The sequence below is a fragment of the Adiantum capillus-veneris genome, chromosome 1, assembly GCF_014529385.1.
Source record: "Adiantum capillus-veneris isolate H3 chromosome 1, ASM1452938v2, whole genome shotgun sequence".
Classification (NCBI taxonomy): Eukaryota; Viridiplantae; Streptophyta; class Polypodiopsida; order Polypodiales; family Pteridaceae; genus Adiantum; species Adiantum capillus-veneris.
Genome location: NC_140931.1, coordinates 15,359,312 through 15,376,596, shown reverse-complemented (window position 1 = coordinate 15,376,596; position 17,285 = coordinate 15,359,312). Strand labels below are relative to the sequence as shown.

Sequence of the window (17,285 nt, the reverse complement as noted above, 5' to 3'; positions counted from 1 at the left end):
GGACACTATCGAAGGGGGCGTTTCAAAACGCCAAGGCGAGGTGAGCTTTCGGCGCCGATTTTGGGCAGCGTTTTAGAACGCGCGCAGGAGATGGCAGGGAAACCGATGCCGCTGCAGGAGCTTAGGGAGGGGATCCGACACCGCTACACAGCAGCGTTTTAAAACGCATGGGACAGCGACAATTGGGGGGGGGGGGGGGGGGGGGGGGGGGAAGGCCAATGACGAGGGAGGTTCTTCTCCTCTCTTGGATCTCTTCTCCGAGAGCTGCTGCTCCACGTGTAACGTGCAACGGAATGAATGTTGAACTTTGCTCAAGATGAGTGCTGCGAACTGTGCTCAAGGTTCCTTTTACTTACGAAAGGAAGAGCCTTCCGTTCCTTTAGTGAGAGAGTGCAATGGACACAAACAAAGTGAATAGACAGTGTGAATGAAGGTGCATGAGACTGAGAGATAGAGAGAGAAGAGAATACGACACCAGGAAGTTGTCAAACCCTCCTCCAAGGGCCCCACTCTCGATGGCGAGAGTGGTCTACTATTGATTGCACAATCTGGTACAATAGCTGATGCAATGAATCTAAATGCTTGCTATGTCGATGTCGACGGGGTGGACGACGAGGACGAGGCTAATGCTGAAAACTGAGTGCTTGAATCCCTAACTTAAATGCTCATGAAAAACGCTGACTGCAGGCCTTCTCCGTCGCCGATTGGCTGTCCTTTTAACTACTGCAAAACGCTGCTCTGCTTGTCACTTGCTTGCTGAAAACGCTGATATGGCTGTGCAAAAACGCAGGTTCAGAGCTGGTTTCGCTGTGCAAAAACGCTAATTGCTGAATTCTGAAAACGCTGGCAGAATGCTGAAATTCCACATACGCCAGGGCTCTTCTGAGGTATTGTCGCGATGGTGTCGATGTGGCGGCAATCTGCTACAACAAGACAAGATCACAGGGCTGAATCTACAAAACTAGGCGATCTGGGGCTGATTTAAAACGCTAGGCTGCAGGAGGTCTTCAAGCTGAAAACGCTAGGTCATGGTTCTTGCTGAGAAGTTGCCTATTGAGCGATGCTCCTACTGCCTCTTCTGCCAGAAAGTGCTAGCTCTGGTTTGCTTATATATTATCTTAGCAAAATTGCCCTACCTAGTTCCAAACAAAAGTCACTTAATAAAGAAGTGAAAAATGTCAAAAAATAGGGAAAATAGGTTTAATGCTCTGGAAAATTCCCTTGATGGATTATGATGGGAATGCTGATGATCATGCTGTGTGCAACCAGAGGATATGCATCTAATCTAAGTGACAGGTCATACACGGTCTGCGAACAGTCTCACAAAAGTGCCATATCACTTTCTATTCTAGACTAACTCGACTGACTGAACCCTGGTCATGTTGTAGCTTGTCCACGGACACATACGGTTGGATGTGTCACGTGACATCCCCTTCTTTTCAAAGTGAGGTACTGGTACCTAACTGTATGGCGTCGAGGGAGATCGCCAATAGCATCCGGAATCCTGGAAAGGACTCTTCGCCGGCCCACTCTGATGTGTGGGTCGTGCGATACTTGAACGTCATAAAGGTCTGCAACACTTGCTTCTTTGGGCCGCGCCGAAAGCAACAAAATCATTTGTAGCTCCTTCAAGGCTGAAAATTCGTGAAACCACTTCCAACACAAAAACACGTATTCCATGTAAGGTGACTGGAAAAAATCTCGTCTTCTTAAAAGACTGCATGCAATGTAGATGAACAAATAGACAGAGTGCCAAAGCGTTCACCACACACACGCAAACAATGAAATCGAATCTTGTCTTCTGATCTAAATCAATCAACTGTGGCAATTCACAACGGAAATGTCCATGCTTGGTGCTCATATTTTCTTGTGCTCTTTCCACAACTATGTCATGCCAAGGGACAGACATGGAATCTGACTTCCTTGAATGCATACTTTTCAGCTTTTCATGAATAATCTGCATACATCCGTGCTCATTCATGAGTGAAACGTGCTCAACGTACAAGATGTCATGTCTGGGAAAAGGAATCACATAAAGACGCTGACTAAAATATAGGAAACGATCACGAATGAAACACTCGATCACTGCGTGCTGACTAATCATGCGTACGCATAGTACTTCATGTGGGGGTTCTTTGGACCTAGGCTCGAGAGCCAAGATCGGAGCGTCGTGTTTGATCGAATCTTCCTGTGGGGGTTCTGTAGACCTTGACTCGAGAGCCAAGATCGATTCTTCGTAATTGATCGAATCTGCAACAAGGTTAGCTTCGCTAGAAAAAGCATCAACTAAACCGTCATCCTTGTGAACAATCATGTCTTGATCATACAAATCATCATGCTTGTGAGAAAACACATCGTGATCATCGTGCAAATCATCATGCTTGTCATTGTCATCCAAATCATCATGCTCATCATTATCATGCAATTCATCATGCAAATCCTGTGTGTCATGCTTTGGAGAAGAAGAGACTGAGAGAGTCTCCTTTTCCCGAATCTCTTGCATCTGTGCCTGCACTTGAGAAAAGAGTCGCAAGAACTCTTTCATGTGTTGGTCGCTCTTTTCTTTTCTTGCTTTGGTCTCGCGATCAAATTCTGTTTGTCTTTCTAAGCGTGCGTGCTCATGCTCGCGCTCTATGGCTTCCATTCTTGCTTCATATTCACGATCTATGGCTGCCCTTCTTTTGGCGGATTCACAATCTATGGCTGCCATTCTCTCTCCATTTCTTACTTTGCATTCTAACTCCATGTCCATCATCCTCTTGTCGAAAGCCTTCATAGGAGTTAGTGCAATCCTTGTTGTAGATGGGGAAGGGGGAGGGTCGGAAAAACCTCCTGGTGGGGAAAATTCTTCTTCACCTCTCTCATGCTCATCACCTCCAGGTGAAGTATCCATTCCGCTTCGAGTGATCACCATTCACTAAAGTGTTGGGTTCTTGTGGTCTTGGGTTCTTAAGTTCACTAGGAACTTGGGTTCTTGGGGGTCTTGGTTCTTGAGGTTCTTGCGGTTCTTCTTTCGCTTGCAATCTGCGCTAGAGAAGGATCTTCTCTTCACCCGAGCTCTGCTCTTTTCCACGGGCACACCCCTTGGCGGCCTTGCGCTCACACCAAGGTTGCTTTTTCCCACCTCACGTCGATTAGCCGGCCGCTAAGTGCACGGTCCGCTCTCAATGAGTGAAAAGAGGCACAAGGGGAGGCTAGACAAGCCCTTCTTTCTTGGGATTCCTGTCACTGTTCAAAAACACGATTAGGAATCAACACGCCCAAGAGGACTTGGGTTACGTGCGACCGCAACAAGCAAAAAAAATTCTTGTGATTCTTGTGGTTCTTTCCTTGAGTGAGACAGAACACTGCCAAAGCTCTGATACCAATGTAAGGTGCAGCGGAATGAATGTTGAACTTTGCTCAAGATGAGTGCTCATTCTTTCTTCAGCCGCTAAGCGCGCTTGCTCACGCTCACGCTCTAAGGCTATCGTTCTTTCTTCGCGCTCGCGATCCAAGGCGACGCGTTGCGCTTCTTATTGTAGCATCATGTCCATCATCGTCTTGACCAAAGCCTCCATAGGATTTGGTGCAAACCGTGGCGTAGATGGGGAAGGGGGAGGGTCGGAAAAACCTCCTGGTGGGGAAAATTCTTCTTCGCCACTTCCATGCTCATCACCTTCACGCAAAGTATCCATTCTGCTTCGAGGAATGACCATACACTGAAATCTTGGGTACTTAAGTCCACGAGGAACTTGGGTTCTTGAGGTTCTTGAGGTTTTTCTTAGCAATATGTGTTAGAGAAGGATCTTCTCTTACCCGAGCTCTACTCTTCCCTGCGGGCGCACCCTTTGGTGGCCTTGCGCTCACACCAAGGTTGCTTTTTCCCACCTCACGTCGATTGGCCGGCCGCTAAGTGCACGGTCCGCTCTCAATGAGTGAAAAGAGGAACAAGGGGAGGCTGGACAAGCCCTTCTTTCTTGAGTTTCCTGTCACTCTTCAAAAACACGATACGGAATCGACACGCCCAAGTGGACTTGGGTTACGTGCGACTGCAACAAGCACAAAAAATTATATGGTTCTTTCCTTGAGTGATACAGAACACTGCCAAAGCTCTGTACCAATGTAAGGTGTAGCGGAAGTGAATGTTGAACTTTGCTCAAGATGAGTGCTTTGAACTGTGCTCAAGGGTTCCTTTTACTTACGAAAGGGAGAGCCTTTCGTTCCTTTAGTGAGAGAGTGCAAATGGTCACAAACAAAGTGAATGACCCTGTGAATGATGGTGCTGAGACTGAGAGATAGAGAGAGAAGAATACGACACCAAAATGTAGTCAAACCCTCCTCCAAAAGCCCCTCTCGTGGCCGAGAGAGGTCTATGCTATTGATTGCACAAATCTCGTACAATGGTCTAAATGCAATGGACTTGCCGACGATGTTGACGACAACGAGAAGGGCTGAAATCTGAAAACGCTAGGGGCTGAAATCAGCAAATCTAGTATCTGCTGAATTCTGACTCTGGGTCGGCGAGGACGACGAGGACGGCGATGGCGATGACACGACGACGATGCGCTGAAAACACAGATGCTGAAATCTGCGAGCAGCGGGCTGAAACTGAAAACACTGGCTGATCTGACCGCGCAGCGAGGATCTGTTGCGAAAAGGTGAGATCTGGAAGGTTTGGGACTTATCTGCAATGTCTAAGTGCTGAAAACTGAAAACGCTGATGCTATGGCTGGTTCTATCGCTGGGAATCTGCAAAACGCTAAGGTTGGTCTGCACTTGCAAAGACGCCATGCTGATCTGCTCTTGCCAAAAACGCTAGGCTGGTCTTGATGGCTGAAAAACACTAGGTTGTGCTGAAAAACACTAGGTTGTCTTGCCGGGTCTTGCTGAGAAGGTGCACTGCTAGACACTGGGTCTCTGCTACCTCTTCTACCAGAAAGTGCTAGCGCTAGCTTTTCTTATATATTATCTTAGCCAATTTGCCCTACCCAGTTTCCCAACAGTCACTTATTAATAATAACTGAAAAATGGCTAAAATAGGGAAAATGGGTCCTGTGCATTGTAAAATGCTCATGATGGCTACTGACTGTACTTCTGATGATCATGTTGTGTGCAACCAGAGGATATGCAACTACTCTAAGTGCCTGGACATGCATGGCCTGCGCACAGGCTCACAAAGGTGCAAAACACTTCCTAAGTTGACCTGAACCCTAGACCTGAAGTAGCTTGTCCACATGTACATAGGGTTAGATATGCACGTGACAATCCAACATTGGTATCTAAGCTTATTTTTGCACTAACCCTCTAGTCCTTGATTTTTGTTCTCAGTGTTTGTGTGTGTACGTCATTCTCTCACTCGAGGATCTGCAAAACCAGCCAATGTGCATAAGAACATGCACCTTAAACGTAGGAAACCTCAAACACTTTAACAGAGGTTGCAGTTGTGGTGTGCCTGCGAGAGGGTAATTGCCTTGGCGTGAGCGCTAGACCACCTCGACAAAATGAGGCCTTTCATGTATATTTGCAGTCATAACTTCTTCGACATGACAGATTGTATCGCCGCAGACATGCATTGCTTTAACCTGAGTTTTCACTGCTACTTTCCACTGTCTAATCACTATGTTCGTGTGATTTATGCTCTCGGCAATTAGGGAAAAAAAACAAGGGAGATGAAATTACAATGGTATAAGTTGAAGGGACCCAAGGTCAAAAAGGAGATCCTCGATCAAAGGGGGAAGATGGTGGTGGAAAGCCAAAAGAGTGCCATGACGGTTTGGCTCCCGCAAATAGAAAGCACCAGAAAGTGCTAGCGCTAGCTTTTCTTATATATTATCTTAGCCAATTTGCCCTACCCAGTTTCCCAACAGTCACTTATTAATAATAACTGAAAAATGGCTAAAATAGGAAAAATGGGTCCTGTGCATTGTAAAATGCTCATGATGGCTACTAACTGTACTTCTGATGATCATGTTGTGTGCAACCAGAGGATATGCAACTACTCTAAGTGCCTGGACATGCACGGCCTGCGCACAGGCTCACAAAGGTGCAAAACACTTCCTAAGCTGACCTGAACCCTAGACCTGAAGTAGCTTGTCCACATGTACATAGGGTTAGATATGCACGTGACAATCCAACATTGGTATCTAAGCTTATTTTTGCACTAACCCTCTAGTCCTTGATTTTTGTTTTCAGTGTTTGTGTGTGTACGTCATTCTCTCACTCGAGGATCTGCAAAACCAGCCAATGTGCATAAGAACATGCACCTTAAACGTAGGAAACCTCAAACACTTTAACAGAGGTTGCAGTTGTGGTGTGCCTGCGAGAGGGTAATTGCCTTGGCGTGAGCGCTAGACCACCTCGACATAATGAGGCCTTCCATGTATATTTGCAGTCATAACTTCTTCGACATGACAGATTGTATCGCCGCAGACATGCATTGCTTTAACCTGAGTTTTCACTGCTACTTTCCACTGTCTAATCACTATGTTCGTGTGATTTATGCTCTCGGCAATTAGGGGAAAAAAACAAGGGAGATGAAATTACAATGGTATAAGTTGAAGGGACCCAAGGTCAAAAAGGAGATCCTCGATCAAAGGGGGAAGATGGTGGTGGAAAGCCAAAAGAGTGCCATGACGGTTTGGCTCCCGCAAATAGAAAGCACCGGCCATATTGTTGAAGACACTAAGGGGTGGTTGACTAGGAGGTCCTTCCTTTTTCCTTTGCCACGCAGATCTTTGTCTACCAAAGGGTAGATCCACTGAGAAGAGAAGGTAGAGGAGATAGAATTCCATAAAAATACTTGTAGAATTAAGGCTGGTTTGAAGTATCCTCCACAAACACAGTGTTTAAGCTTGAGAGATTGCCTCGGTAGAAGAGGGACAGGTGGGAGGTTGCTCTGCAAAGGACCGCACAAAACACAAGCAATGTGCTGTCTTTCCTTCTTTTTTGGGGGGATAGGGGGATGGGGCGCTATTGATGTTACAACATGAGCACCATCATCCAGTGATGACACAATCTCCAAAGCATAATTCTTTATATAAATGTGTGAAGAGCACTAAAGCTGCCCCAGTAGCCTCTCAACAAATCACCATGCCACTAAAATGGTACAAGCCAAAATTTAAAACCACCCTAAAATATAGTATAGAAAACCCTTGATATTTTTTGTGATGAAGAGACCTTATTCCAATGCTAATGTCCCAAAGCAAACCATAAAAACAAAGCCTTTAAAGAGAAAGTCCTAACAAGATCATTGTTTATGGCGATTTACTAGATAAACCACTGATGTCCTACAAGTCATTCATTTCAACTATGAGTATTAAGGAATGCTCAAATTTAGCCTATCTAGAAAAATGGATCATAGAGAACTGAATGACAAGGTTTGCGATACAAAAAACATAAGTCATTTCAAAATAAGAACCTTCCTTGGCAACATGAATCCCAAAAGGCCAATTGCTTAAGGAAAGATTGTTACCTTATCCACAGCAACAATGGGAACAGTCTCCTCTGTGATTTCTTTTCTTTTTTCTGTGTAGAAGTAGACTCTAGCATCCAACTTTCCACTCTTCTCACACCAATCCTTCACTGCACTTTCAAAGAGGTCTTTGATAAACTTGTAGATGTTCTCTACAATTTTATCATTAATGACTTTTGACGCCTGTTTCGTATGACTAGATTCAGCACATAATGCTATAGAAAGGAGTGGTAATGATTCATGAGTAGAACAATGCTAACCAAATCTGCCTTCAAAGAGTCTAAATTCAGACATTTGTCGCCTTTCGCAATGCCTTTTGCAGCCAGTTTATCCTGTGTTCGCTTCTTATCCCGGATTAACTGGGATAACCTCTTGATCTTGGTAGCAACTTCAGAGCTCTGTGGATTTTGTTGCAGAGCCTCTTTATAAGCTGCAAGAGCCTTGGGTGGAGGCAGCAAACCTTAGCAATCATCAAAAAGAAACACGCTGCCGATGAATGACTTTGTGGGTGTGCATGTACAATGCTGTACCTCATCTAGGCGATCCATGGCTTCAAGTACACAGCCCTTTCGGAAGTAGCCCTGTGGATGGTGTATTATTGTGTTCACAGACGTGTAGAGAACCACAGACTCACTAAGTAGAAAGAAAGTCAAATAAAAGGAACCTTTTCCCATGTGGGCTTTAGCTGGATTGTCATTTCTGCATCTGCGAGCGCTTTTGTAACTTTCAATAGGCTCAAAAATGCGGCTGACCGATTGCTGCAGAGAATTTCTCACTCATTAAGCCAAAAAAATCGATCACCACGTGCACACAACAGCAGAAAGGACGGAACCTGTAGAGAGTGGCATTGGAGGGATCGGCCTTGATCGCTTGAGTGTACAGCGCCGCAGCTTTGAGGAAGTTGCCGGCTTTGAACAGAGAATTACCTTGCTCCTTGAGCGAGGCTGCCTGCTCCTCTGATGAAGCCGCCATTTCAAGTTTTTGCGACAAACCTAACCAGAGATCTGCTACGTTTTAAATTCAAATTGGATTGGAGCAAAATGGTAAAAAACCTTAGTGGGCGGTCTCCTAGAAAGCCTGTTGCAAGAAGAAAGGTGGAGAAGTGTCACGATGGCCTGCTAGAGGAACTGCGAGCTAAAAGTACAATGTCTAGAGAAGAGCTGTTAGGAAAAGTTGGAGGAAGTATATTGCATAGTGGAATGGTTGTGGTGGTTTGAAAATAGTATAGGGAAGGGTGGTTTTAAGATGCATATGTTGTTGTAAATAGTTTGAAGCAAGCAATTTGTTTAGTGAGCTTTATTGGGCTCACAAATGATGCACCAAAATTCAAATTTTATAAAACAATAACTTGATTTTTTTATAAATATATTCAAAAAATGTGATAAATGTTAGTGTAAGTATGTTAATGTAGTAGATTGGTAATTGACTATTTGTTCAGTGAATGAGCTAGTTGGTGTCCCATACCACCAAACATGAAGCAAATAAATATCACTTTGATAAATGCGTGCTCATAGGCAACTGGCTCACACAAATCCACTTGAAATGCAAGAAACTAAATTGTATGTAAACAGTTATTAGTGCTCAAAAAATCAAGACTGTACTCACTTCAGCATAGCCTTGCTATAAGGAAAGCCAGCAAAACCCAAACTTGGAAGATAGAGAGAGAGAGAGAGAGAGAGAGAGAGAACTCTCTTTGAGCCTGCTTGAATGCCTTGCATGAAAATCCTCTTGCTTGAAAACCACTAAAAACACCAATATCTTAACCCAATCAGGCCTCAGTGATAGGTTTTGGCTATGCTGCTCTTGTAAAATCTATGTGAAATACATGCAACCGCTTCAAACATTGTGTTAAAACATCATGTACAAATCCTACACAAAAGCATTCATAAGATTCAAATTAAGTTGTCCATAAAAGCTGAGTTGGTAGTGAGAGAGAGTGCCTAATAGAGGGGGACCCAAAAAATAGGGCACCCGCCTAGAAGTCCCTTGTAGAAAACATGTGAACAAAAATAAGTATTTGTAGTGATGGTGGAGAGTAGCAAGCGATTGGAAAGAAGTTTCTTGCACAACCTCAAAGTGGCTATTTCGGTTGTCGCAAAAGAAGCAAAGCGTTGTTGCTCTTTGCAAGCTACGGTATTTGACCCTAGCCACACAACAAATGGACATAATTCCTTGCCTTTGCCTTTGCTCTCTAAAATAAACTTCTTAGAGGGACCACGTTAACGTTTCTCTTCAATATGATCTTTCTTGCCACAAAATTTTCCATTAACAAGGTCCTTTAAGATGTGTGTTAGGTGTACAAGTTTTGATAGATTTAGGGCCTTAAAAGACTCACTCTTCCTTTTATTGTGTCCTTTGTTTTTGAGTAAAAGTGCTTGTTTTGTTTGTTCTTTCTTCCATTGTGACATCAGTTATTCAAGTGAATTGCTCATAAGAGGGGACATCTACTCAAAGAGTAACAAGAGTAACAGTGTCGCAAAAGTGCTTGAATGAAAAAGCAATCACCAAATTGGTCCACAATACTCCATTGTCAATTCATTTTTAAAAACTCTCCAACCTTCTCAATTATGTTGTCATTTTTTAGAATGCTTGCTTGTTGCGATAGCTCCAAAGAAAGCATCAAGATTCAATGGAAATAATACTTAATTGATAAAAGTGGAATGTTTTTCAAGTATACCTCGATGAAACAATCACCAATGGATAGATTTGATGAGACCCAACAATTCACATAAAAGCACCCCAATAGAATCAAAGAGGCTGAAAATGAATATAGCCAATGAGCCAAGGATAAGAGAGAGTTGCAATAAAATTTCAACTAAATAAATGAGGAGAGAATAGATTCTAGGCCTATTTTATTGAAGGATGAAGTATTAATGGAAATATCAATCAAATTTGTGCTAAGGGGTTACTTTTGAATGCAAGAGAGTAAATATAGTCTCAAAAAAAAGACAAAAATATCACCAATTAGTGGTTAAATTTGATGAGGAGAGCTAGATGCAAATGTTGTCACGCAAAAAAATCAGTAATATAAACAAGTAAATCTCATGAAGAGAAGAATTTGATGGCAAGAAATAATATGTAAAAGTGGAGTAATAAATGCGGCTTCACAAAATGAAAATTTTGAGCATTTCTATTGGAATGAATCTCGTCCACATGAGTATCTAATGAAGGGGGCTGCAAATAGAGGTAAGGTCTCACACAACCAAAAGCACTAACGAGGGATTTTAGTGATAGAATACCAGAAAACTAATGGTGGGTGTAAATACACAACAATTTGAAACAAGTCACCTAACAAAATCTCTAGCAGAGACACAAAAGAACAATAAGACTTGCAACACATAAGAGAGGAGACAAACAAGAGAGGAAGAATGAAAGAGACAAATTGTTTGGTGTAAATACACAGCAATTTGAAACAAGACACCGCAAGAAAATCTCTAGTAGAGACACAAAAGAACAACAAGACTCGCAACACAAGAGAGGAGACAAACAAGAGAGGGAGAATGAAAGAGAATAACCTAATAGCACTAATAACTCTTAAATGAGTATGCAAAAGTAGAAATAGAGAAAATGACAATGACCCTTAGAAGATCACTTATTCCTAGGTGATGACTAACCTAGAAAATGTATAGAGATGTCACACATTTGACTCGGAATAGCTAGAATATGTGCCACATCATCATTGAACTATATATTAAAGATAAGTTAACAAAATAATAATGGACTATATTAAGATAAATTGAATATGTGACACCAAGGTGGCTATACCACCATGAGATGCAACCAAAGATGCCACCATTTTGCGATGGCATATTTTTGACATGCAGATATGAATAGTGTGTGGTGCAAGTACACTGATGTGTGCATGCGTGCTAGGGAAGGGAGAAGCAAAAGATATGACACGGTGTGTGGGGTGGAGCAAAGTGGCAAGAAGTAGCACTCACTCCTTATTGCTTTATGTATATAAAGAATAAGTTAAGTGGGTCAGTGAGGTCAATGGGCAGCGGATAGTAGACCATGTCCGTCCTAGGGCAAGGCACATGCTGCCTTTACCCCAACAATAGGCTACATTAAAAGAAGATTACAATACGCACCTAGGAGGTGAAATCCGCATGGCTTCCTTAGGCATCCTAGGATAAAGAACAAGGTTGTGCTACAAACCAATGCCCATCGAAGGACACATGGCCCGCAATAAAGAGAGTGTTGCAGGAGTGCAAGTAGTGCTAGAAAAATATAGAAGAAGACCGATTGGACATCATAGGAATGATTTAAAGATACCCCAAAGAAAGAGAGAAGGGAGGAAGAGCCTACCCACCATTAGGAGTAGGAACATTAGTTATTTGAGATAAACGAAAGTCCTAATAATGGATCCTTGGTTATTAGGCCTACCAAGACAATTTTTTACATCACACATATATTTTCTTAAATGGATTGTATAGGCCATGGCATTGCCAAAAATGCAAACAAATGCTAGGTCTTTTTCTAGGTAGGCAAAAACTCATTCAAGAAATAAAGAAACATGCTTTCTAAGTCTTTCTAAGCTGTATATACATACTGTATATTTAATGCATGGTGGCACATACCATTGACATGATTTTTTGAGTTAAAGCATACGCTGGGGTTTCTTTTTTAAGATCTATAGATTGTCCCTATTCAACTTATCATCATACATTGGAGGCTTGAGTTGCTCTACCCTTAACTTAGGTGGTAGTGCCATAATACCTTCTTGACCTACTCCAAGGAGAGACTCCCTACACTCACCCTCAAATTTTGTGTGCATGTGAAACACAACAAATTCAAGCTCTGGAAAGATGGAAATCAGAGGCCATGGTCTTGGTCCGCACAAGAATTATGTCAAAAGATCGTGTTCTCAATAACAACAAATGTCACAATCATTTACTTTTGACCTTATATGTTTTTCAATACATATGTAGTTTATTGTTGGTTGCTTCTATAATTCTATAGGTGCAATTTCACATTTCTCTCTCTCTCTCTCTCTCTCTCTCTCTCTCTCTCTCTCTCTCTCTCTCTCTCTCTCTCTCTCTCTCTCTCTCTCTCTCTCTCTCTCTCTCTAAAGAGACAAACCCTAAGCCTTAGCCCCTACACGTCCCCCTGCGCGAGGGCGGCCCTATGGGGGGCGTTAATACCCAAGTTCTATACCTCGTCCAAGCCGAAGCAGCAGCAATCGAGAGCAGTAGCAGTCGACGCAGCAGTGGTCGAAGCGGAGCTGCAGCACCCGTGTGGAAGACGAAGCAAAGCAACAAGAGTTGGAGCTACATTGAGGAGGCTGGTGCTCTCTCTCTCTCTCTCTCTCTCTCTCTCTCTCTCTCTCTCTCTCTCTCTCTCTCTCTCTCTCTCCCCCCCCCCCCCCCCCCCTAGAGACAAGCCCACAGACAAGAACCGGCAGCAAAATCTCTGCCATGGTTTCGCTCGATTGCATCACGCAGTTGCAAGCAGCTCTCGATCGAGTCTTGGAAAAAAACTTTGAACTCAAATCTCGCCTCAGCAAATTAGAAGAACAATGCAACTCTATGGTTGACCTCACCACTGACAAGGTAAAGGAGGTTAAGGCTAAGGTTAGCCAAGCTCACTCAACAACCATTGCCCAAGTGAAGACGTGTGTAACAAAGGAACTCTCCAAACAAAAAATTTCAAGAAGACAATGCCCTCAAGGTCCACATCGGTGGGCTCCCCCCCGCAGTGGTGCACTATTGAGGACACCCTTGAAGAGGCAATCATCAAACTCAACAACATTATTGAGCCAGTCAACATCAAGCCAGAGACTATCGCTTGGATCAATGATACACATCGCCATGTACGTCCCGAGCATTGTGTCCTTACTTTCAAGAACAAAGAGGAGTGGGTGAAGCTTCTACGTCAATCTCACCTCCTCAAAGGAACCAAGCTTTGGATTGCATAAGAACTGACCATGAATCAACTCAAGAGTAAAGCGAGTGAGCTCAAGAAGATGCATGAAGCGTGTAAGCAAGGCAAATGGGCAGTCTACTGAGGTGGCAAAGCGATCATCCAGGAATTTTGAAATCCCAAACGGTTCTCCCCGTAGTCGACCCTTAGGTTTTTGTTCTCTCTTTTTTCCTACTCTACCCTCTTGATGGACCCTTAATCCTTAACTGATATGTATCAGCCCGCATTGAGAATGAATTGTTGTAATGTTGTGTTTTTGATCCCATAGGTCATATATGACCTCCGTGGACGATAATTCAATCAATCTATCTATCTATCTCTCTCTCTCTCTCTCTCTCTCTCTCTCTCTCTCTCTCTCTCTCTCTCTCTCTCTCTCTCTCTCTCTCTCTCTCTCTCTCTCTCTCTCTGTGTGGTTACTCTATGGGGCTGGTATCAAACATGCCACTACTATTAGAGTTACATATTCTCTCCGGTGGTGGCTTTAGATCTCCTAGGAGTAGTTTAGGGAGTGAGCATTGTTTTGTGGTTGTGCCCAATTGTATTCAAGGTGGAAGTACCTTGTCAATGGTAGTGCTTATGTATTGTGCCCACCCAATATGCTAGCATGAGATGGACCCTATTCCTAGGGTTTCCCAAGGTCAGAGTCTCTAGTTATTTGCATTTTCCCCTTCCACGCCCGTCAAGGACTAGATTTGGTCCCCTACGCTAGTTTATTATTAGTTGAGATGAGGTGGCAAGCACCCTTTTTATGTATTTTGTTGGGATTAGAGTAGGGTAAATGTGGGAGTCTCTACATAGGTATCCCACCCCCTTGTACTTCATTCATTTCACTTGCAAATATAGCAGTGTTTTGAATCTACTTCTAACTGCAACTTTATAGATACAAGCAACAACCCACCATGATTGAATCTTAAGGTGATAGAAGAGGTAGGTTGTTTGATTCATCTTATCTGCTCTCATCTTAAGAATGGGGATACAAGTTTTTAGAATACATGATAGGATCAATGAGATGTAAGAAAAGAAACAATCAGTTCTGCAAGTTATCCACTTGAAGATTTTTTTGTGGGCCTTATAGATGGCCAATCAGTATGGCAGTGGCAAATTAGTAGAGCATCCAAATTGTTGGATATCTTGTTTAAAAAAGTAAACAATTTCTTTAGGTGACAAATGCCAAGGTATGAAATCATATTTTCATAATCTTCTGACAAAATCATTGACCATGAAGGCCTTACAAATAAAAGCAAGGTTGTTGGGAGCCTTATCAACACAGGTAACATAATAGTTATGTTTCAATTGAAGTAAGAGGGCACTCATATCTAGCAGAGTTTTGACAAAATTATTCCTACATAATGGAAGAGTTCAAAATATTGCAAAAGCATATGTTTGATACTGGCTAGACCAAAATGGTTGGAGGAATGAAGATCTTATCACGTAGAATAAGTTCGACACAATCCCACAACTCTACAATGGCAGTGTGCAAACATAAAGATGCAAGTGGGATATGGGCTAACCCCCTTATTGTAAGGGAAGCGGACTTCGTCCCTAAGAGACATAGCTATGGAGAATGAGAGCGCAGACAAGAGATGAGAGGAGAAAAAGAAGATAACACTCTAATCTATACAAAATGTAAGAGAGTTCCAATTAAAGTTTGATGAGCCTTATAAAGGCGTGTACAAGAGTGCATACACGGTGTCCAGTTCACAATGTCCGCCCCAAGTTAGGCTGACCCCAACAATCGCCCCCTTCAGCCAAACTTGGCATAGTCGTCATCACAACGCCCCCTTCAAACTAGATTCTCACTCTCATGACACACAGAGTTTTAGGTTTACTCTCAACCATGAGTTTTTGGTATACTCGTAAACCGTGAGTTTTAGGTTTTCTCACAACCAAGGGTTTTAGGTGTACCCATAACCTGACACTACCAAGAGAGCCTCCCCTTTCTCGTAGGTGGAGGTAGGCGTACCCTAGAATTTTTGGGTAACTCCAACTAACCTTGGGTTTAGGTTTACCTAATAACCTCATGAGAGCGTGGTTTTACAAGATGGGGCTACGCATCAGGAAGGTCTTACCGCCAACATCAATTTACTTGCCGGGGCAGTGTCTAATCCCTTTATAACAATGTCTACTCACATAGACGGATGACGCTTTGCTACACATGGAGGCGGATACAAATTGTCGCTCAAGTGATATTCAAACATACTTGTCGGGATTATCAAGTTAAATAGGTGTGGGACAATTGCAGGACTCGACCAAAGATCGTTTGACATACATAACATGTGCACTTTCACCATCAAATGAAAGTGTGGATGACTGTGTGAACAACCACTCAAGATTTTAGAAAATAAAACAACAAATGCCACCTAATTTTAGATGATAAAAATGGGAGAAGGAAAACGTAGGTCTGTTGAAATCATAGTTGACGAACTCAAGGGCCCACACACGTGGTCTTCGGGACCTTATCCCATGCTGGCATAGATTGCCACGCTACCGACCCTGCCAGCACATGGCGAGCTCGAAGGTTGCCCCCTCGTCGACTGTGGCTACCCGAGTTGCAGGCTTCTAGATCGGATGTGTGTCTGTGTGCGCCAAGCACTGTAGATGTTGAGCGCTACATTGTTGGGGTTAGCCTAATTTGGACGGACATTGTGAACTGGACACCGTGTATGCACTCTTGTACATGCCTTTATAAGGCTCATCAAACTTTAATTGGAACTCTCTTACATTTTGTACAGATTAGAGTGTTATTTTCTTTTTTCTCCTCTCATCTCTTGTCTGCGCTCTCATTCTCCATAGCTATGTCTCTTAGGGACGTAGTCCGCTTCCCTTATAACTAGTATCAGAGCTTTCGGACAGTCTTGGGAGCATTCTGTAGCTGAGGAGGTCAAGAAGAGGCTTGTGAAGGAGTTGAGAAGCAAGTAATTGGACGGTGCAAAGCTTGGTGCAGAGGCAACCAATGGAATAGCCTCAGCTGATGCTTGAGCGGCCAAAGGCCAACAAGAAGAGAACTAGCCGCAGGAGGGTCCAGTAGGATGCCCTCGTTTGACTATTGAGGAACTGATTGAGCTGGGATAGTGCAAGAGCAGCACTTCAACAAATTTTGCAGGGCTTCAAGCAGAATTGATGGCGGTTGAGAGCCAGCAAAGAGCCATTGCAACACCTACTCCAAAGCGGCTCAACTAGAGGTTAGCCGAATGCCCACTTCATTGCTGCTGAAGTTTTTTGAGAAAGGGATCAAAGCAGGACAAGGTTTTACCTTTAGTCTAAAGGCAGTCTTGATTTCGTGAAGAGTGCAGTCATGAGGAAGGCCCAGAATTTGGAAGAGGCTCGCGTGCGAGGCATCTCTAAAGCTGGAGAGCTTGCATCTGACGGCAAGTAGAGGACGACATGAAAGGGAGGGTAGGCGACTAAAGTCATGTGAAGCTTCTCTTGTTGGCGAGGAGAATAGAAGGAGTGTACACTTATCAGGGATGAATTCCAAATAACTATGTCCTATTAATTTGACATCAAAAAACATAACATATTGCACATCATGATTGAAACCAGGTTGGCTTGGATTACATGTGTATAGGTAATCATTGTGATAAGCAAAAACCTCCTTGGCATTACATAGCTAAAGCTTGAGAGACTCATTAAAGGACCATGAATATCATATAGATTCCCAATCACAAGTGGGCCAAGCCGAAAAAGAATAGCCCTAAAGAAATTTTTAGAGCTCTTACATCCATGTAAGCATTCTGGTATTTGACAATCTAGAACTTGGTCTAGTTTGAGACTTTATGTGAGTGTGTGCAGTGAGTGCGGGAAGGAGAAGACACACACAGAATGTGGTGGAGCGTAGTTCTCATCCACTCCTTATTGTTCTATTTAACCAATAAGTGAAGTATGTTAGTGATGAGTTAGTGGGTGTCTG

The 17,285-nt window shown here is 43.2% G+C and overlaps 1 protein-coding gene across 1 annotated transcript in view; it reads right to left on the bottom strand.

Annotated features, from left to right (window-relative positions):
• Window positions 1-8,605, bottom strand: part of TPR3 (Tetratricopeptide repeat (TPR)-like superfamily protein) — a 55,367-nt gene extending 46,762 nt beyond the window's left edge. Inside the window, exons 1-5 of the mRNA XM_086514402.1 lie at window positions 8,286-8,605; window positions 8,118-8,211; window positions 7,984-8,034; window positions 7,714-7,893; window positions 7,454-7,636 (exon numbers count right to left, since the gene is read on the bottom strand). Coding sequence (XP_086370528.1) covers window positions 7,454-7,636; window positions 7,714-7,893; window positions 7,984-8,034; window positions 8,118-8,211; window positions 8,286-8,425 — 648 coding nt within the window. The 5' untranslated portion in view covers window positions 8,426-8,605. The remainder of the gene's footprint in view (window positions 1-7,453; window positions 7,637-7,713; window positions 7,894-7,983; window positions 8,035-8,117; window positions 8,212-8,285) is intronic.
• Between the last annotated feature and the right edge of the window lie 8,680 nt (window positions 8,606-17,285).